The sequence below is a fragment of the Pelophylax lessonae genome (genome assembly GCF_965119305.1).
Source record: "Pelophylax lessonae genome assembly, chromosome: 4".
Classification (NCBI taxonomy): domain Eukaryota; kingdom Metazoa; phylum Chordata; class Amphibia; order Anura; family Ranidae; genus Pelophylax; species Pelophylax lessonae.
The window spans coordinates 633,869,196-633,891,753 of NC_138771.1; the positions used below are offsets into that span (position 1 = coordinate 633,869,196).

General features: G+C 43.3%; 1 protein-coding gene across 2 annotated transcripts in view; it reads right to left on the bottom strand.

Annotated features, from left to right (window-relative positions):
* The window catches only part of CHD3 (chromodomain helicase DNA binding protein 3), a 407,921-nt gene that overhangs the window by 265,419 nt on the left and 119,944 nt on the right, over positions 1 to 22,558 (bottom strand). For both annotated transcript variants that reach the window (XM_082254656.1, XM_082254655.1), the window contains exons 25-32: positions 17,247 to 17,424; positions 16,515 to 16,580; positions 16,306 to 16,391; positions 16,028 to 16,161; positions 11,750 to 11,894; positions 9,520 to 9,685; positions 6,307 to 6,443; positions 4,665 to 4,800 (exon numbers count right to left, since the gene is read on the bottom strand). In XM_082254656.1, the coding sequence (XP_082110782.1) occupies positions 4,665 to 4,800; positions 6,307 to 6,443; positions 9,520 to 9,685; positions 11,750 to 11,894; positions 16,028 to 16,161; positions 16,306 to 16,391; positions 16,515 to 16,580; positions 17,247 to 17,424 (1,048 nt within the window). The remainder of the gene's footprint in view (positions 1 to 4,664; positions 4,801 to 6,306; positions 6,444 to 9,519; positions 9,686 to 11,749; positions 11,895 to 16,027; positions 16,162 to 16,305; positions 16,392 to 16,514; positions 16,581 to 17,246; positions 17,425 to 22,558) is intronic.

Sequence of the window (22,558 nt, forward strand, 5' to 3'; positions counted from 1 at the left end):
CTCAAGAGCTTAATAAATGAGGTAAAGCTTCACTTTACATTGCGCAGTCACATGATTGGATGATCAAAGTCGGCAGAGCTTCACCTCATTTACTGAGCTTTGAGTGCAACTATACTTGCGAAAGTGCACAGTCTATTTTCCTTTAGTATTGTATATCAACCCTTAGCATAAGTGACACAAGAACACCCTGAATCTGTTGCAAGTATCGGAACTCTTAACAAAAACGGTTACAAGGCTTTCATGAATTAGGTGCAGGACTTTTTTTATAAAAAGGTTCACATCACCAGAATAGTGTCACTAATGCTTTATTAAATCCCCCTACTGTGTTCTATAATTGCTATATTATATTATTCGGACCAGATCCACTTATTTCTTATTTAGTGTTAACAACAGATTCACACCATATTTTTGTAAAACATTTCCCATCAACAACCTTCTCTTATGGTATGATCTGGTTAACATTTTCCATTGATGTACGCTGGGTAGGGAGGAGGGGGATTCATTAACTTAACAGCAAAGGCTTTATGTGTTATGAACAATGCCTCCCTAAGATGTCTTTAAAAAAAAAAAAAAAAAACAAACTACTACTACCTACTGTGTGCTGATTTGGGTTGGCTGGGGTGGTGTGGTACTGAATGTTGATGTTCTTTTCCTTATCATGTGATTGCTGAACAACTGTTTTCTACTTTGCCAAAATGTTTCTCCATTCTCTGGATACGATACGAGGTTGCTGATTACTGTTCGCTTGCTGGACTAATATCTTTGTCTTGTGACCTTGCTCCCGTTTTGCCGGGATGGATTTGAGGGGTACTCATGCCCCTATTTGGGACTTATTTTTGCATGGTGGACCTACTGGGTGGAGCCTGGGGGGGTGGGTGGGTGTGGTTGGGATTGACCTGTTGTCACTTGTTTTGTTCTAGTGCTGCCCTGTGTGGCATTGTGTTGTATTTGTCTGTTTTGTTGGAAAACTTTAATAAACACAAATTTTCAAAAAAAAAAAAAAATGTTCATTTAACATTCAACACCACAAACAAAAAAAGGACAAAAAGAAATACCAAGAGAGGATGTACATAAAACACAGACCATGTAGTCTCACATATAACTGTTAACTACCATTACAGACTGATAAACTCAGCAAAAGCTAACAGTGAGACTGGACATTCAGCCTTTCCCAGATACAGTATATGTGTCAAGTATAGCAATACCCAGATTATGCTTTTATTCTGTTATGACTTATTATGAAGTAAGAAATACATAGTTTACCCCTACGAGCGAAAAAGAAAAAGAAAAAGAAGAAAAAGAAGAAAAAGAAGAAGAAAAAGAAGAAAAAGAAGAAAAAGAAGAAAAAGAAAAAAGAAGAAAAAGAAGAAAAAGAAAAAAAAGAAAAAGAAGAAAAAGAAGAAGAAAAAGAAGAAAAAGAAGAAAAAGAAGAAGAAAAAGAAGAAGAAAAAGAAGAAAAAGAAGAAGAAAAAGAAGAAAAAGAAGAAGAAAAAGAAGAAAAAGAAGAAGAAAAAGAAGAAGAAAAAGAAGAAAAAGAAGAAGAAAAAGAAGAAAAACTATAACTATTAGCCTTCCTACTTCACATTCATTTGGCTATTCTTCATTCCTCATAACATAGGTCTTAGCCATCACATTCAAAGACATCATTCAACATGTATTTAGCATTGAAGGATCCTTAGCGCCACTAATACCAATGGAAGACAGGCCAGGAGCCTGTAACTACCTAAGAAGTATTCCAGTATAATGTCGGTCAGCATTCTTCATCAAGTATACTAAACAGGAAGATTTCAAGTGTGCAGAGAATACCCTGCAGTATTTTATTTGCAGTATTTTAGTCGTACTACTAAGTCCATTGTCATGCAATTCAAAAAAGGTCAACAGGAAGACCTCTACTTCCCTTCTACATAAGACCGGTCACCGCTTCTAAAGAAAAAAAGGGCAGCGCCAATCCCAAATCGGTGAATTCAAATGATAATCATAGTGCAAATAAAAAGGTCCATGACAAAAGTGAGCGAGTAGAAATTCTCCACACACCAGTGAATCGGATGAAAGAACAAAAATCGCCAAACACCACGTGGGAATACGATGAACTGCTTACCAGATGGTGTTGACCCTCAAAATGATAGAGAGGTCAACACGAGCGAGGATCATATAGATAAAAGCACTGCCTGCTTCCTATAAGCAGGGTTACTGGGTCACCGTAAAGCGGATCTTCACTGCATCTGAGCAGCGCAAACCAAGAAAGCACTAATTTCATTCATTTTTATTATTCAAAAGCAAACTCAAAAGCAAACGCTTTGCTTTGTTGAGAAATCCCCTAGAATTTCTGCCCGTGGCCATCTTGAGTAAATGATTCATGCAGCACTTACTTTCTGGAATCCATCTGCCCTTAGCACAAGCATGCATGCAGGACTAGGGATGCACCAATCTGATATTCAGATCGGATATCGGTGCCGATATGGCCATTTTAGATGGATCGGTAACATTGGCCGATCCACTGGCCGATCCGGTTTTTGCTTAGTAACGGCTCAGCCATCCCTTACTTGGTGCAGTAGTAATATGGGATGGGAGCCGCTACTTCCCTGTATAGTCCTAGCTCACAGGCGGAGTGATATCAGATGCACTCCACCTGTGAATGGAGGAGCCGTACACATGAAGCAGCGGCTTTGCTCTGTACTGCAGCCGCTTTCTTTGTGTGTAGCTCCGGATCGGTTCCGGTATCAGTGATTTCACAACGCCAGATATCGATATCGGGTCCAAAAAAGTCGGATCGGTGCATCTCTATGCAGGGCAGTGTGAGAAAACCCCTCCCCTATTGAAGACTCCTGGGATGTATGACATTTAAAACTATATAAAAAAAAAAAAAAAAAAAGAGTGCAGCACTAAAAACCATGAAAATAAAATTCATAAAAGTCCAAATACAAGATCTATATTCATAACGTAGAACCCCCACACCAGCTTCTGTGAGATAGATGTGCATGGACACACCACTGTGAAGGGGTAAGCCTGCTTACCAGAGACGGTAGCCCCTCCGATTATAGAGAGGTCTAATTAGGCATGATGGTAGAAAATAACCAAATGAACCTTCAGGCTTTAGCTGATTCCTAGACAACATCCATCCGTGCAAAACGGTTTAAGGCCCCTTTCACACAGGCGGACCGTTCAGATCTGCCTGTCCGTTTTTTTGGCGGATCTGAACGGTCCCCCCATGCATTCCTATAGGGCATCGGAGACATGTCCGCTGACATCCGACCCGATCCGTCAAATCTGGACGGATGGAAACCCTATTTTCCATCCGTCCAGCAGATCGGATGGGATCGGATGAGAACGGACCGACGGTCCGTTCCCATCCGATTTCCCCCATAGAGATGCATGGGGAACTGACAGCTGTGTCTCCGCACACAGCGCGGAGACACAGCTGTCCTCCTGCTGCTCAGCGGAGGATCGCCGGCTCGATCCCCCGCTGAGAAAAACGGAATCCGTCCGACGGACGGATAGTGTGAAAGGAGCCTTAGTGTGGGAGACTCATTAACCACTTTCAATGAGACCAGAACCTCCAGTGATAGCAAAAAAATACAGCCTTTTACCTCAGGGAAATGTAAATGAAAAGTTCCATGGCACAAAATGGCAAAAGGTCTTATAATGCTAAAAAACGCTGTTTAAGCAAAACTCACATGTAATCAAATAAAAATAGCACAATGTACAAGATTTTAAGATGGCCGTGGCTGTAGGGATTCTACGCTACAAATATAGATCTTATATATGGACTTTTTTAGGAATTTCCAAGTTTTAGCGCTGCACTCTTTATATATTTTGCACGTCATAGTTTGTAATCAACCCATTGGTGCTGGCTGCTCGTAGATTTATTTTTTCCACCTATTGGTGCTGGCTGCTTGTAGATTTATTTTTTCCAATTTTCTTGAATTGTATTATCTATGACATCATTTGCCTAGGCAAGAAACCAGGAAGTAACTGAGGAAATTTAAATTTCTTATTTTTTTTTACAACAAATATGATATACTTTCCCATTTATCTACTGATGCTAGCAGCATGAGGATTAAAAATAATCAACGTTTAATTTTTAGAGTAAAGTTCCACTTTAAGCCCACAGGAATTCTAATTATAGTAATCACATCAGTGCTACCCATTGGAGGATGAAACCAGGGGTTGGTGGTAAGCTGGGTCTTCTCTTCAGCTTCACATCCAACACCAACCACCTTAGTAAAACACCCCCATTCTGAGTGCCAATCATTGGTGCCCCCCCCCCCCAGCTCTCTACACCCAATGCCAAATTTCAAATGTTTTGTGCTCCCAGATCATGCAGCTATACCTACAGTAGTGCCCAGCTGCCAGTCAACATTATTTCCAATCCCAAGACCCAACCCACGCCATGCAGTGTTGTCTGGCTGGGGCCACCTGTGTGTACAGGAAGTCATGCAGGGCGCCCAGCAACACACTGCCAGGAGCCAGAAGCCACATGCTGTCACAAAGCTGGAAAAAAAGGAAACAATCTAAAGTGGCATAAAAGTAAATCAAAAAGTACTGAAAAACATCACCTTATCCCCTGAAGGGAGACTGAAAGTCAGAATAGATAAAATCTAAGAACAGTCATGCCCCCCAGAACTTAGAGTGAACTCAGGCTTCTGTCAGTTATGTAGACCTACCACTCCGCTCCTCTGTGACCGGGGTTTGGGTTCTAGGCTCTTGTTTTCCTTGCACCGTTTCTGGAGGATCGGAAGTCTGCTTCTCATCGGGAACAGCGTTGGACGGAGGGCTAACTGTGTCCGGAGGACTTGGGGTCTGAAAGAGACACAGTCAGATATTTTTTTTTAAAAGGCAAACATTCAGTATTTCATGAATATCAAAATTAACTAACAAAAGCCTTTACTGTATAGTGCACACTTCATACAGTGGCAAACCATTGTACCAACAGGACGAGGGTGCATACATACATATTATATATATATATATATATATATATATTATATACACATACATACATAACACACACACATACACAGACCCCAATAGCAGATAAGAGTAAAATAGAACCTTTATTAGCATTTTATTAACCCCTTCCCACCGACAGTACACATGTGCAGCATCACGGAAGTGGGCTTATTTTCTGTGAAGCCACATCTCTTTGTGCTGAGAGAACCCGCACAGCGCACTCCCAGCACAGAGACTGGGTTTGTACTATCGGGACCCAGGACTCCCGGATCCGGGTAACCTGATCGCTGTAACATAGTTACATAGTAGGTGAGGTTGAATAAAGACAACAGTCCATCCAGTTCAACCTGTGTAGGTGTGTGTGGCTGTAATCATCTCTCATACCCCTGAATGTTCTGATCCTTGAGATGTACGTCTAAGAGTCTTTTGAAAGCCACCATACTTCCTGCAGAAACCACCTCTTGTGGTAGAGAATTCCACAATCTTGTAGCTCTAACAGTAAAGAATCCCCCACGTTGCCTGAGGTTAAAACGCTTCTCCTCTAATCGCAATGTATGCCCTCGAGTCCTCATGCACTCCCTACGACTGAATAGCTTTTTGTCTATGCCGAGATCACCATTGAGATATTTAGTGATAGCCTCTGATCAGTCACTGTGTAGCCTTCCAAAAGAGAAAGCTGAAACAATCCAAAAGTGTGTAAAAAATTAAAATAAAAAGCAAATAAAAAAAAATAAAAAATAGCTAGATCAACATTAGATCTAGGTCTGTGCCAGGGTTATGGTCAAGGCAAGGCTCCAAGGTCAAAAGTTATGGTCAGTATATTTTTAAGGGCTTTTTTTAATGCAAGTCTTTCATAATGTGCCAGTATGTGGTGCATACTAGCACATTATGATATTGCCTTGCAGGTAAAAAAAAAAAAAAAAAAAACTTTGTTTTCCCCCCCTAAAGAGTTTACTAAAACAGCAAAGATAGTAAAAAACAGGCCCTCCACACAAAATAAATATTTTCCTGATGGCATTCAGGCAGCCGCGGGTGTTGCGGATGTCTGAACATAATAGCTGGCAGTGGAGACTATTTAGTGTGGAAGGAGAAAACTAATGATTTTACCTAATTCCCCTTTCATATGACTTGAAGCAATGCCTGTGTAATCTTGAGGTCTATGGACCTCAAGTCGCATCAAAGTCAGACCAAATTAGTGCAGGGACTACTTTGAAGTAGCACAGATATGAATGTAACTCATTGGAAATTAAGAGGTATGACTTGTCATGCGACTTTGAAGCCCCAAGTCGCATAAATGTGAAAGGGGCCAAATTCAGCCTGCAGGCTGAAAGAAAGGAAGTGTACGGTTAGCCTTACCCTCTCACTTGCTGCCTGATCACTCTCAGTCTCCTTCTTCTCTGTTCCTTTCACATCTTTCTCTTCTTTATTCTCAGACTCCTCCTTTTCCACAGGCGTTCCCCCATTCTCTGCTCTCTCGCTGGGGGCTGGAGTGGCTGGAAGAAAAGACACAATGAATATAAAGTACATACTGCCAGTTCAATATACATTAAAGAATAAGGAGACTCGTAAACTATGAGCAAAAACTCGAGAAAAAAAAAAAAAAAAAAAAAAAAACACCATCTTGCAAGAGATCACAAAAAAAAAAAAAAAATTACAATATAAATAGAGTACAAAATATACCCACCTCAAGAAAATGTATAAGAATAGAGAGATCTTTGGCACTCCTTTTAGAATGAATGGCCACTCATCTTAGGGAAAGAACTTTCCCTGTGTGGTCCATATTCAGCATTAATAAGATATCAGTATCAAAGTTATAAAAAAAAAAAAAAAAAAATACATATTATGAACGCTGAACTGAAAAAGCTAACCTTGCAGGGGGGGGGGCTCTTCCCAGAACTTCAAGGATTAAAGCCTTAGGCCCCTTTCACACATACGGTCCGTTTTTCATCCATCCGTTGACAGATGTAAAACGGACATCAATGCATCTCCATGTAAAAACGGATGACAACGGATGATCATCCATTAACATCTGCTTTTATCCGCTTTCGTCAATGTCCCGTTTTTATCCGCTTCCGTCAATGTCCATTTTTTAGAACGGATGAATGCCCTATTTTTTTCATCCGTCAAAAAAAACGGATCGGACGAAAAAAGGATGTAAAACAGACAAACGGTCCATTTTTCAACGGATGAAAAAACTGATTCAGTCACATTTTGACGTGACTGAACGGACCATATGTGTGAAAGGGGCCTTACTCAATAAGGTCCCCTCAAATAGGTTTCTGTGAATGGTTGAGCAGCACTCAGCCTGTACTTTGTTGAATGGGATGCGAAGTTCCCCATCTCGATGGCGGAACACAGCGATGTATACTGTGTGTGCGTAGCTGAGGCTACTTACAGTTAATACAGCACGCCCAGCAAGTGCACCCATTACCACCATAACTAGTTTGGGCCAGCTTGGCTCCAATGAACTATGTAAAAGGGACATTAACCACTTGACCTCTGAAAGATTTACCCCCTTCGTAACCAGGCCATTTTTTCCAATACGGCACTGCAGTATTTTAGCTGACAATTGTGTGGTCGTGCAACGCTGCACCCAAATAAAATTTATTTCATTCCCCCCAGAAATACAGCTTTCTTTTGGTGGTGCTTAAACACCACTAGGTATTTCATTTTATAAACAAAAAAAAGGAAAGGAAAAACCAACAAATTTTTGTGCTATAAAAACACATCCAATAAAAAAATAAATAAATAAAATCTAAAATGTCTTCATCAATTTAAGCCAATATGTATTCTGCTACATTTTTGGTAAACAAAATCCCAATAAGTGCCGGTTCACATTAGGTTGCTCCGACTTAGGTGGCGACCTGTAAAGTCGCGTTCAGCGCGACTTGCACGGACTTCATAAAAATGAATGTCTATGCAAGTCGCCTCCAGGTCGCCCCGAAGTAGTACAGGACCCTTTTTTCTAAGTCGGAGCAACTTGTGTCGCTCCTATTAGAACAGGTCCTGTACTACTCAATGGACCGCGATGGTGCACGACTTGCCAGGCTGACCAAGTCGCATTAGTGTGAACCGGCACTAAGCGTACATTGATTGGTTTACGTAAATGTTATAGTGTCTACAAGCTATGGGATAAGGAATTTTTTTTTTTTTTAATAATAGTGATGGCGGCGATCAGCGACTTCTAGCGGGACTGCAATATTGTACAGAATTGAACACTTACACTTTTGGCACTCTTTGTGGGAACCAGTGACACAAATACAGTGATCAGTGCTAAAAATATGCACTGTCACTGTACTAATGACACTGGATGAGAAGAGGTTAAACATCTAGGGCGATTAAAGGGTTAACTGTACCTAGCCAGTGTTTTTTGTTTACACATTGTGCTGCTTTTACTAGAAGAGGGGATTGATTTTAGTCCCTGCTTTGCAGAGACACAGAATACATCCTTTCCCCTTAGCCAGCACTGAGATAAGCCTTATTTACATAGGCAGATCTCAGTTTTGTGTTTTACTGAGGATCAGCAGGTGCTGAAGGACAGCGAGTTCCCGACAGTCGCAGATGGGCATCTGCTGTGAATTATCACAGCAGAAGCGGTCCGCCAGCAGCGCGCGCACGTCCCCTGCAGGCGAAAGTGCAGGATAACGAGTATATATACGCACACAGCTGCCACCCAGTAGCAGTAATAGTGCTGTAGGGTGGTCAGCAAGTGGTTAAATGTGGAGTTAAGCTTTAAAATACTCGTTTGTGCTTAGTGTACCAGTAAAGTACAGTTTCTTACCTTATCCCTAAATCTCGAAGGCTCCTACTTCCATGTGACTGGTCCCTGAAACCTCTTCTCCTCAGCACTATGGTTAGCCGTGACGTCCTCACATTTATTGCAAGACAAGCAGTCCTGCATCTTAAGTCAGGATGCGGAAAGCATTTAACCCTTGCAGTCGGTGTGTGCTTGTGGAAGGGCAGGGTTCGTCACTGCAACAACTGAAGTTTTTGTAGTTCCCAATGTTCAGCTTTAATTACATAATTTTGCAATTACACTTGAGAGAGAAAAGTATGGGATTTAAAAAAAAAAAAACTACATACATACTCAACTCCATGATGCAGCATCAGTATGATGCGGCAGCTGTCCCATGTCAGCTCTAATACTGAGAACTGAGTGATCACATGTCAGCTGATCGCCCAGTTCTTAACCTGCTCCGAGCAGACAGCACTGCTCTCCACTCTACCCACTCACTGCTGTGCTGAGCTGGGGAGGACAGGAGCGTCTCGCTGTGGATCTCAGCTACATTCTGAAAAGTAGAGCCAGCTGTCAATCATGTAGCAGGGGGGGATGCTGACAATGTTGTCAGGATGCTTCCCAAGCCTGCCCCATCAGTTGATAGCTGACAACAACCCGCTATCAGCTGACTCTGGGTCACAGGTGGACAAAAGTAATTGTACTCCTGTGACCCTCAAGAGAGAAGTTTCCCTTTAAAAATGTTCTGTGCATGTCAAAGCAGCAAACTCCCGACTCCCGAAGGTCTTGCTCTGAGCCAGAAGGCTTTCGATGATTTTCACACCCTGACGTACCAGGTTTAGATGTGCAGGGGGTGTTGGTGAGGGAGGGTTCAGGAGTGGTCGTGCTGGTTTTTACAGTAGGTGAGGATGCTCGCGATGACAGCTTGGAGTCCAAACTGGGATCGGGCATCAGCTCAGGCATGCTCCATCGCCCATTAATATGTTCAAATTCCTGAACCTGCAAGGAAGGAATAAAAGTCACAATGCAGTGGAAGAGAAAGAAAAAGAAAATATCAGCATTTCATTATAAGTATAGGAAATGTCCTGCTGGTCAAAACCTCTATACTGAAGGCTAACTGCTATGTTCATAGTTTAAATACTGTGATCACTGGCTGTGGAAACTTCACACTGGACCTCATGGAACTTGGACTCTTCTTCCAGCCTCTGGCATCTTGAGCTCCAAATGAAATGCAAAATTTTCCACAGTCAGTGATGATTTGAGGAGCCGTGTCATCTGCTGGTGTTGGTCCACTGTGTTTTATCAAATCCAAAGTCAGCACTGCCCGCTAGCAGGAATTTTTAGAGCGCTTCATGCTTCCCTCTGTTGACCAGCTTTATGGAGATGCTGAATTCATTTTCCAGCAGGACTTGGCACCGCCCACACTGCCAAAAGTACCAATACCTGGTTTAATGATCATGGTATCACTGTGCTTGATTGGCCAGCAAACCCGCCTGACCTAAACCCCATAGAGAATCTGTGGGGTATTGTCAAGAGGAAGAGGAGAGACACCAGACCCAACAATGCAGATGAGCTGAAGGCCACTATCAAAGCAACCTGGGCTTCCATAACACTTCAGCAGTGCCACAGGCTGATCACCTCCATGCCACGCCGCATTGATGCAGTAATTCATGTAAAAGGAGCCCCGACCAAGTATTGAGTGCATTCTATACTGTACATGGACATACTTTTCAGTAAGGAAACCTTTCTGTATTAAAAATCCCTTTATTTTTAATTTTTTTAATGGGTCTTAAATAATATTCTAATTTTCTGAGATACTGAATTTTTGGTTTTCACTAGCTGTAAGCCATATTCTTCAAAATTAAAACAAAGAAATGCTTGAAATAAATCCCTCTGTGTGAAACACATCTATATAAAAATATATGAGTTTCACTTTTTGAATTAAATCACTGAAATAAAATTAACTTCTTGATGATATTCTAAAATTCTATGAGATGCATCTGTGTATACACACACTATTCTATAAAAAAAAAAAAAAAAAAAATGTATATATCACATACACTATCTCACAAAAGTTAGTACACCCCTCACATTTTGTTGCCAGCGGTTTAGACATTAATGGCTGTGTGTTGAGTTATTTTGAGGGGACAGCAAATTTACACTGTTATACAAGCTGTACACTCACTACTTTACATTGTAGCAAAGTGTCATTTCTTCAGTGTTGTCACATGAAAAGATATAATAAAATATTTACAAAAATGTGAGGGGCACCTCTGCAAAACATGCACATTACCCCATGTTGGGCCTCTTTCACACGGTCCGCCTCCGTAGGCGGATCCGTGTTGCTCAGCGGGGATCGATCCGCGATCCCCGCTGAGCCGGCGGATGACAGCTCCGTCTCCGCTTGCAGAGCGGAGAGGGAGGTGTCTCAGCCCCCACTGCTCTCTATGGGGGTTCGGACCGCCTGTCCGCTCTCATCCGATCCGATCCCCAGGACGAATGGAAAATAGGGTTTCCATCCGTCCGGATTTCACAGACAGGATCGGATACGGATGGCAGCAGGTGTCAGCGGAGGTGTCTCCGCTGACATCCGCTGCCCCATAGGGATACATGGAGGATCCAATCAGATCCGCCTAAAAAACTGACAGGCGGATCTGATCGGACCGCCGTGTGAAAGAGCCCTTGGTCTCTGAAAAATGCTGCTAAAAGAAAAATAATTTAGCAGTTAAAGTCTTCTATAATGTGTCACCAGCATCAGAATCTCCCAGGAGAGCCTTCCACTGAACTTTACCGAATCGCTTCCTTGACATCCCGCTCCTCCAGGTTGCAAGAAAGTAATTACCTAGAAATAGGTACCGGAAATATACCGATGCAAAGTCTATGCTGTCAGCATTATTAGTGCCTTAACGAGGGACAGTCTGCATCCATCTCTAAGTACAACTAATCCACATCTCCCTCTTCCATCATATGTTATCATGGAGGGAACTGAGTAGTTGGCTTGGGGAGACACACAGAATGCCTTTATTGTACATCAGGGCCCCTTTATAATAGGCTCAAAGTTACCTTTTTCTTGACCAGGGACATGACACCAATACGAGTCAGAACCTGCTGGCGAGACAATCCCTCGCGGGGAACGCCATCTGCGAACGTCTCAGAACCGTCAGCACCCGGCTCACATAGATGTCTCATGAAGAGAGATACGTAAGCTCTACGGCACAAATAGAAAAAAGTAAATTAATTAGTAAAGTTGTCCTTCAGTCCCAACGAGGAGGACCCTATAGATAGTGTTAGAAAAGTAATGACATCCACAGAGCCACCTGAGACCCCCAGAACACGCTTTAAATTCTAATCATAAAAAAACAGGAAATTATGAAGCTCACCGACCAAATCATACATTGGCATTTGATTGTTCATCAATGCTTCTCTCTCTGAGGGCACATCTATGAGTTCTGAATTGACTTAGAAGAAGGGGACTCTATAAAACTCTCTGCGCCAATCTCAATAGCTGATCTTCTTGGAAAAAAGGCAAGTCTACCAGACATGGTCTCTGACAACAAAAGACTTTCTGCCTTCTCTAATGATGTGAAACGCCCACAAAAGGTAACCTGACCATGGGTTCTACTGCCGAAGCCGGTTGTTTTGCGGTTCCTATTTCAAGGCCATTTTCCATGCTAATCATTCTGTTTTGATAATATTTATATGTTTAGACAAGTCTCACAAAAATTAGTTTTTTCCACCTTTTTTTTTTCATTCTATTTACCATCTTAGTGCTGCAGACTCCCTGTTGTCTCTTAAGCCTAGTACACACGCAACGATTATCGGCCGACCGATCGTCCGACTTTTGTCCAAGTTGTGTTTTGTTGGTTGGAATGTTCCTAGACTGCACACGAATTTTCTCGGCCAACAAAATTCTACTTCAGAAGTGATGTCACGTATTGGTTGGTTTTCATTTTGTTTTTTCTTCACTGAGCATGCCCAGACTTGCTCATCAGATTTTTTCCTGTTCGAAATCTGTACTGACTGCACGAAAATCGGCCGTTGTGTTGACGGCCAACAAAAAAAAATGTATAGCCTGCACACCGACTTCGGCCGAAAAAAATCTGGAGTTGGTTGTCGGAAGCATCATACTAGCAAGCCGAAAAATCGGCAGATCGGACGTTGGCCGAAAATTCCCTGCCAATTTTCGACGCGCGTGTACGGGGCATTACTGCCACTTCTCTATATACACTTGAAAACTATGTTTTTCTGCAATCTCCCCACAGCCACGTGCAAAGCATGCAGTTGCTGCAGGCTAGAGAAGGGTTCAAGCAGGCAGGGAAGAAGGAGGCAATACAACGCTTCTCGGAGCCTGTCAAATGCTCTCTGAAGAGTGATCTGCAAGTGAAGTCGCTCTTCAGAGAGCAAAGCTTGTGTGAATGAGAGCTTAGGTGAAGGGGAGGAGGAAACAATTCTCCCACTAACCACCAACTGGCACTTTTAACCACTTACCCTTAAAAAAATTGTTTTAGTATGGGTTCCCTGAAACCTAGACATTATTTCAAGGGTTGCAATGAGGTAAAAATGTTAAGGCTGTATGCCAATCGATATGGAAAGTGCTGCGTAAATTGACAGCGCTATACAAGTACCTGAAATAATAATAATGAGATGATTTAGCACTAGTAAGAGATACATCGGTTTAAAAATATGGTCACAGATATTGCTGCTCTGCTTTTCCCATCAGATATGCCACAGCATCCTGACCCGCCTGGTCTGTGTGGTATCACTGGGTGACCTGCATCCAGTTGTGGGTAGAAAGACACAGCTTGAGTCCTCTCCCTTTTTTTGTCTGGCTGCAGAATGTAATGTGCGTCTGTGTGAGGGAGGCGGCTGGAGACTCATTAGCTGCCCCCAGGAAACAGACCAATCACCAAGCGGGCATCAGATGAGTAAGAGAATCATCACGTGGGAAACCAGCAAAGCATTTCAATACCAGACCTTTGCAGCAGCACTATGCCGGTGCAGATGTGGCGTTTGTTTATCATGCCACCTATTTTATCATCTATGAACTTGGGTACAAAGACCTCACCTCCAAAGATCATCGCGATTACCTCCAACATCAACCAAAATCCAGAGTGCCAGTTTTGAATGGACCGTCCTTATCAAAGGACAACACAAAACAAAGTCTTCTACTCCTTATGATCGCAGCAATATCACATACAGTAGCATAAAACTATCTGTTACTAGTGGGTTCCCCATTTAAAGACAATAAGTCTGTTAACTGATGGATGACTAAACACTTTGAGATTGCTTTGTATCCCTTTGCAGCCTTATGCAGATTAGCTACGCTTGACTGTATGTCTTCAGAGAGCTCATTTTTTGCGAGGCATGGTTCACGTCAGCTAAATGCTTCTTATGAATAGCAATCTTAAAATGTTTGAGTGGCTTTTATCAATCAAAGTAGCTCTCAGCCCTCATTCACATTGTGGCGATTTCAAAGCCACAGTCAGTGTCGGTTCACACTGATCTGACCCGACTTCAGGCGACTAATGCCGTCTCCCGTGCACCGCCACTTCGTCGCGGCTTGTAACGACTTCACATAATTGAAGTCAATGGAAGTCGCTCCGACTGCAAAAAAAAAAAAAAAAGTGCAGGAACCTTTTTCTAAGTTGGAGCGACTTGAGTCGCTCTGATTAGAACGGTTCCATTGCACAGCAGACCAAGTCGCCTGACAAGTCGGAACAGTGTGAACCGGCAGTAAATCTCAAAGCCACGTGTCACTGTGACACTTACTTGCAAACAAAGCCTGCGTCGTCCCCGCATCCATCTTTGCCTGTCTTCTTTCGGAGTTAGCAGACTCCGGCTGTGTTACTGGCTGGAGCCGCATGACGCGGGAGCCACCAGTCACGGCACTGGGCTCTGAAGAAACTGCACGGGCGGCCATTCCTTCAGAGCACATGCGCCGATGACGTCATCGGGTGCATGCAATGTAAATATCTCCTAAACGGAGCAATTTTAGGAGATATTTACAGCACCTATAGATAAGCCTTATTATAGGCTTACCTACAGGTACAAACATTACAGAGGGGTTTACAACTACTTTAACCAGTTGCCGACCGTCGCAAGTACATATACCGCGGCGGTCAGCCCCGGCCAGGCAAAGTGACGTACTGGTACGTCACTAGCCTGTCACTTCCTTGTGAGCCAATAGCGGGCGAGCGCTCGCGGAGGCGCGCGCCCGCCCCGGCTCGTTCCCTGGGAAGTCCGTGCGTGTGACCGGCGGACCCGATGTCCGCCGGTCACTCGCGATCGTCCGCCGTGAAGGGAGAAAGGCAGGTGGCTGATGTAAACAGCCGCCTGTCATTCTCCCCTGTGTAGGAATGGTGATCATACAGTTCTACTATGTTGGACCGTTGATCACTGTTCCTACACCAGTAGCTATGTCCAATCACAGTAAGAAGCACGGCCCTAGGGACACACTTAACCCCTCCTTCCCCAATAAAGTTAACCCCTTCCCTGCCAGTGTCATTTTGCAGTAACAGTGCATATGTATATCACTGATCACTGCAGTAATGTCACTGGTAACCCCAAAAGTGTCAAAAATGTCAGTCAAGGGTCCGATCTGTCCGCCGCAATGTTACAGTACCGCAAAAGGAAAAAAAAAAAAAAAAAAAAAAAATGCAGACCGCCGCCATTACGAGTTAAAAAAAAAAAACACCAAAAATGACAAAAATCTTTCCCTTAGTTAGTAAACGCAATAACTTTTGCGCAAACCAATCAAAATACGCTTTTTGCAATTTTTTTTACCAAACATATGTAGCAGAAAACAAATTGGCCAAAAATGTTAAAAAATTTTGATTTTTAAAATTTTTTTGGGGGAATTTCATATAGAAAAAAAATGTGAAAAATATTTGTTATTTTTGCAAAATTGACGCTCTTTTTTTTGTTTATAGCGCAAAATCGCACAGGTGATCAAATACCACCAAAAGAAAGCTGTTTGTGGGGAAAAAAAGAACGTCAAATTTGTTTAGGTACAGCGTCGCACGACAACGCGCAATTGTCCGTTAAAGTCACACAGTGCCGAATCGCAAAAAAAAACCCTGGTCGGAATGGGGGTAAAATCTTCCGGGGCTTAAGTGGTTAAAGGAACCTGTCACTTTTCCCTGTATGGGTCAAGCACAGGCTCACTCTCCACAGTGACAGCCGTTGAGGTCTGAGATGCCATAGAGCACAATGAAAACTATAATATCAAGACAGATTTTTTTTTTGTGTGTGTGCAAAGAGGTGAACAGACAGTAATAATGCATACGGCGGTGATGGCATCCATGGTCTGATAAGACATAGGTAGATGGGTGCACCACTTACTTGAACTCCTTCTCACTCTTGCCCCGGAGATCTCTCACCAGCCAGTGTGTGGAGAAGGCATCCTGAGGCGGCATACCCCATCGCATAACCGCATTTAGGAAAGCCTTTCGCTGCCGTGTGTTGAAGCCAAGGACCTATAATAAGATACAGAGGACATCCTAAAGCATGTGGACAAGAATAGGTCAGGTGCATTACGCAGACCTAGAACTCAGGCCTAGGCTAAATATTGGCCAGACTGGAAGGAACCAGTGTTCATGACATGAATCTCGTCATCTTACCTCTATGTTTCCACCAACTCGAGCTAGAAGAGGTGGGAGCAGCTTGTCTTTCTCATTGCGCAGCTGGCGACGGGACTGCCTGCGACCTATTTTATTAAAAAAAAAAAAAAAAAAAAAAGAAAGAAAAAAATAATAATATGAAAAAGCTAAATAACTCTAAACCGCAGAACAGATCTAAAGCTCCACTCCGCAGCCCTTATCCAGCTCACCTTCTGTCCTCTCATCAAAATCTTCATCTTCCTCTTCCGAGCCCACAGAGTACTCGGATTGGTTATCTGAAAGGTAAAGACGGGTCATCACATTCACCCTCCCACAATCTCCAATTTGAGAAAGGCCAAACAAACCCTCCCAGGGGTAATTGTACCTAAATTTTGCCTCATGGGGGGTACACAAGAGCAGTTGGATCAATTCTTCTGAGGAGGAGATTAGTGTGCATTAGTTGTTCCTTGATCAAATCAAGCATTTTTAGGTAAAGCGGAGCTAAACTCCCAAAAGGAAGTAAGTTCCACTTTATCACTACCCCCTCCATAACAGTTATATTGCAGAATTTTTTTTCCAGCCCCGCCCCTAGTCGCCATTCCAAACTAGGCAGAATGACGTGGACCTGGTCCGCAGTCTCCTGGGATACTGACATCAAATCTCCCAGGAGGCTTCAGGTAGGCACACAAACCGGCGGGGGAGGGCGGCGTTTGTCTGGAGGGCAGGTCTGGTGCATCACCTGAGCTGCCTGCCTACACCCAGAAGAGCCAGCCAGCTGAAGAAATTCAAGATGGCGGCATGGAACCCACTGTGTTGCACCCCAACAGCCCGCAGCAAGACAAGGCTGAATTTGTTTTTTTTTTTTTTTTTTTTGAGAGAACACAGCAATACAGGTAATTGAGGGGAAAAAAACATGGGGGGGGGGTGTAGAAATAGTTTAATACTGCTTTAAGAAGTCTCACCTTGATCCTCCTGGGCGGCGTCATTGTAGTTGACCTGTTTCCGCACCCTCTTCCCTTTGCCCAAGTTCCGAGCCAGGTCTTCCTGCTGCTGCTCATAATGATGCCTAAGGAGCTTCTCCCAGTAATCGGGATCTACATTCTCTTCTTGTTTTATGACCTCCCGTTCCAACTCTTCCAACTACATGACCAAAGGTGGACATTAAAGGGAAAGACATACTTTTAAGTCAAATTTAATATACACAGGCAACTTAAACAACGCTGTAAATTAACCCGTTCACTATTTCCTGTCCTCGGTCCTGCTCTCCTGTCCTCCTGAGAGCTATGCTTAGATTGTAAGCTCTAAGGAGCAGGGCCCTCCGATTCCTCTTGTATTGCATTGTAGTGTAACTGTATGGTCTGCCTTTATTTTCTAATGCACTGCACAAACTGTTGGCACTATATAAAACCAGTATTATAATAAGATTAGGGTTCTGGCAGTTTGCATTTACTTCTGTCTACTACAAAAGTCATTTGCAGCCACATCCAGTAGGTTCTGGGTTATGTGCGTATGGACCATTGCTAAATGGTTTTAGACATATACTGTATGTTTTCGGAGGCTTAAATCCCATACACACACACTCAGAAAAGTGTTTATAAAATACCACTTTTGAATCGATCGTACAATAATCTGAAAGTTTGTACATTGGGTTCGAAAGCCAATCACGACAATTCATGCAAAATTATCCGATGTGACGAGCACTAAATTTCTCGTACGATACCAGATCGTACGCATTTAGTTTAACCACTTGCCGACCGTATAACAGATATATGGTGGCAAGGCGGCTCGGCTGCACCAGATCACGTACTAGGTATAGGAACTGAGACTCCTAGGTAGGGGGCATGTGCACACCACTGACGACCCGGCCGTGCTGTGATTAACCAGTTCCGGACCGCCCCCCGCAGATATACTGCAGCAGGCAGCCCCTTCTGCGCAAACCGACTTAGGGGTATGCCGGTCGCGCGCCTGGTGCTGGGGGGGCGAGCGTGCGCCACTTGCGGCATGCTCCCGCCCCACTGGGCAGCGGGGATGCCGATGCACTGGGCCGCCGGCCATGAATGCCGTCTGCCAGCCGCGATCATTCCCCGCTGAGAGAGAAGGATGAGCAGCTGTTGTAAACACAGCTGACAGTTCTCTCTGAAATGATCACAGAGTGCCTGTGATCCTTCTATATAGGAACACAGGTCTCTATGGTCATTTCAAAAGCCCAACCCCCCCCCCCCCCCACAGTTAGTAACCACTCCCCTAGGCTTACATTTAACCCCTTGATCACCCACTAGGTTAACCCCTTCCCTGCCAGTGTCATTATTACAGTAACAGTGCATATTTTTAGCACTGATTACTGTAGTAATGTCACTGGTAACCCCAAAAGTGTCAAAAATGTCCCTTAGGGGGGTCCGATCTGTCCGCCGCAATGTCGCTAAAAATCGCTGATTGCTGCCATTACTATTAAAGAGGTTGTAAACCCTTTTTTTTCCCCCCCTTTTTTCACCCTGCAAGAGAAACACATGAGCTAGTATGCATCGCATATGTCGACATGTCCAGTCGCCCATCTTCCGGGATCGCGCATCCGGCCATCTGATTGGCCGGAGCCGCGGTGACGTCACTCCCGCGCACCAGCGGCTGTTGAAACCGATCAAAATACGCTTATTGCAATTTTTTTTTTTTTTTAACCAAAAATATGTAGCAGAATACAAATTGGCCTAAGAGGATGAAAAAATTAGTTTTTTTATTTTTTTTTTTGGAAAGGTTATATAGCAGAATGTGAAAAATATATATCGCTCTTTTTTTGTTTATAGCGCGCAAAAAAAAAAAGGCACAGGTGATCAAATACCACAAAAAAAAAAAAAAAAAAAAAAAAAAAAGCTCCATTTGTGGGGCGAAAAAAAAAAACATGAATTTTATTTTTGGTACAGCATTGCACGACCGCGCAATTTTCTGATAACCTAACACAGTACCGAATGGCAATAAAATGGCCTGGTCATTAAGGGGGCAAATCCTTCCGGTCCAGAAGTGGTAAACAAAGCAGATGTCAATTAGTGGGTGCCAGCCAATGGATTACCAACTGACACCCGGCGATCGTCATGAATTTACACAGGACAGGGCTCTGCCTATGAAAACAAGGCCAAAACATTGTTTCCTCATCATTAGTGTGAATACAAGCATGCCATAAAAGCTTGTTTTACATCAACAAAATGTAATCCAAAAAAAAAAAAAAAAAACAAGCACAGCGTTCTGTGAAAAAAGGATAGTTTTAGCACAGTGCGGTTGCTTCGGGCATAAAAACCTTTGTCCTCTTAGGCCTGTTTCACACGGGCTTCAGCTTGTATAAGAGCAGTGTGAACAGAAAGCTAGGACAAAGCATTTGCAGATCTTTCAGCAAGCTCTGTTGAAGATTTTAAAGTACCATGCAGCTCGATTTTGTAAATGTTGAACACAAGTCATAATGGGAGTGTTTATTTACATTTTGAGCAAGATGCTAGCAGGCTTCAGCACTTGTTGAAAGCTTATCTAGGCATGTACCTACTATTTTCACTGCATATTGCTTGTACCATGTTTATTTTGCCTTCAATAAAAAACGTTTAAAAAGAAAAAAGCTTGCTAAAGCCTGCTAGCAGCTTGCTTAAAGGTGCAAGCAGCACTCCCATTAGAACCTGTATTCAACACTTACAAACTAAAAACTTTAAAAGCTTTGACTAAGCTCTGCAAATGCTTAGTCAAAGCTTGCTGTTCACACCTCTTATGTGAAGAGCTTGTGTGAAACAGGCCTCTGACTCCAGTGATAAACATTTGGACCTTGCATGAATGGCAATTAAAGTACCCAGCTAAAGTGTTGCCACCAAGGATGCCCTTTTCTGCAGTATCTCACCACCTGTTCCTCTCGGTTCCCTTTTTTTGTGCACGTCTCCTTGCACTGTACTGAAGGCTAATGCAATGTCAATCTTAGCATTATGTATAAAGGATGAAATGCTCTAGTTCTACAGCCTGCTGTAGGAGAGATAACCATACATTTTGAGGATACTACATCCTACAGTTGCTACCGCCTGTCTGGTAATCCCCCACATGGGTGCCTTGATCAGTTATAGCGGTTTCTGCTAGGAGCTTATATCTGGCCCTGATTCAGTCTGGTGGCTGAAACTGCTTCCACCCGATTAAAAGACGTTCACCTTTAGGAACATTTTACACCCCTATTTAGAGTGTAATGTGTTCCTAAGTACCTGCCTCCCACCCCCAGAGCCCCCCCCCCCCATGACAGCGTGCGGGATTTCCTCTCCCCTATAGCTGCGGTCACATTAAGGACTCTGCTTGCATAACCGCATCTTTAATTTGCAGTGATCTGAAAATTAAATAAACTGCAAGTCCCACCTGCCAGCGCTGCAGATGAATTTCAACAGACTATGGGTCCTTTCACACAGGGCGGACCGTTTTTTGCTCCACTCCGGCCCTTTTTTTTTTTTTTTAAAACGGACACAGATGACACTTGTGTCACCCGGTCCGTATGTCCGTTTATCATCCCATCCGTTTGCGGATGATAAAAAACTGAGATAATGCATGTCAATGGGATTGCGGATGTCAGCGGATGACACCGCTGACATCTGTTTTTGCTTCCATTACGTTTTTTTAAACGGAAGAAAAATAGGGTTCTCTCCCGTTCCAAAAAAATGAACTTGATCGGAAAGGGCGCAAATCAGGTGTCAGTGGATGGTCATCCGCTGACATTCGCAATCCCATTGACATGCATTATGTCCGTATTTCATCCGCAAAAAAATGGGATGAAAAACAGACATACGGATATGAGTGCTGTATCCAGCCCACACAAAGTCCATTGACACTTCCTCCAACTAACTGAAAGCCTGTGCAGAAGTAAAAGCTGAAAACGAAAGGAAGTGTTTGCAGGAGCCTGACATTGCAACCGCGATCCACTGATTGCGGTTGCAAGGCATTGCATGCTTCTGTGGCAAAACAATAAATGTACATTTTTTTCTTGCAAAAATCAGTGCATTTATTTCTTCCTTTAGGCCTCATGCACACTGGACATTTTTCCAGATACTTCTAGGGGCGCCTGGCGTTTATTTTTCCTGCCTCTAAACTCCCCTGCATGTTAGCCTATGTGTCCATGCACACAAAGGCTTTTAAGCAGTATTTAGTGTCAAGGGGCTTTAAGAGACAAGAAAAAAGCCCAGTGCACCCAGGAGCAGCAGAGTTTTGGCAGAAAAAAAACACCTAATGCTACTAAAGCTGCAGTATGCATGAGGCCAAAACAAGGCAGAGAAATAAAAGCAGTTTTTTTTTTTTTTTAGCAGCAGTTTGCTTGAGCTCCTAGACACTTTTACAAGCATCAGACATTTTGTTCTTCAAAAACGCTGCTGGCCCAAAGGTTGAATTAGCCTTTAAGCTGTGGACATACCCTTTGCCTAGTGTATCTGGCAGGGATTCCCTGCTCCTCCTGGCTCCTGCATGGTCAAGATTGGCAAGTCTTCCATCAAACACCTTCATTCCTCTCCTATTCTCCGTGTGAAGTGCATAGGCTTCTCTCAGGTGTTCCAACTCCTAGTAGCTGCTCTGTGTTCCATGCCGCCCTCATCAGTAAAGCTGCTGCTCTGAGCTCTGGAGATGTTTAATTGCTTCAAAGCCTTGAGACCATGTGACTCGCTTGGACACTTTTACCCCTCCTTTTTTTTTTTTAATTTAAGCTCTTCTTACCATACTTCTCTAACAGATTCCATATTGTTGGCATGCACCCATTATTCTCCTTCCAGAGGTTACCCATTAACAAGCATTATACCCTTTGTTATGCGCCATTAACCCTTCCCATCCTCATAAAAATTCTAGACAGCGGTAATATAATGGAAAACTCTTACCCTTTTATTATGCACTGCTCTTGCTTTACACCTATATACAAACAGTAGACCTCTCTAATTAACATTCTGTTTTGTGTTATTGGTATGCACTGCTAACATTCTATGCTCTTCTTGGGGTGGGGCAAAGGTTGTCTATTAAAATGATTCCGTGGACATATGCATTGTTAACCCTAAAGCCCCGTACACACGTACCGATTGTCGGCCGAAAATGTTCGGCTGATTTTCGGCTTGTTAGTATGATGCTTCCTACAGCCGACAGCGCACTTTCGGCCGAACAGAATCTGTCGTGCAAGCATCAAAATTTTTCTATGCCGACACCAGAACGGCCGATTGTTCGCCAGTCAGTACAGATTTCGGCCGACAGACAGCAGATTTACAAGACTGGGCATGCTCAGAAAAGAAAAAACACAGGG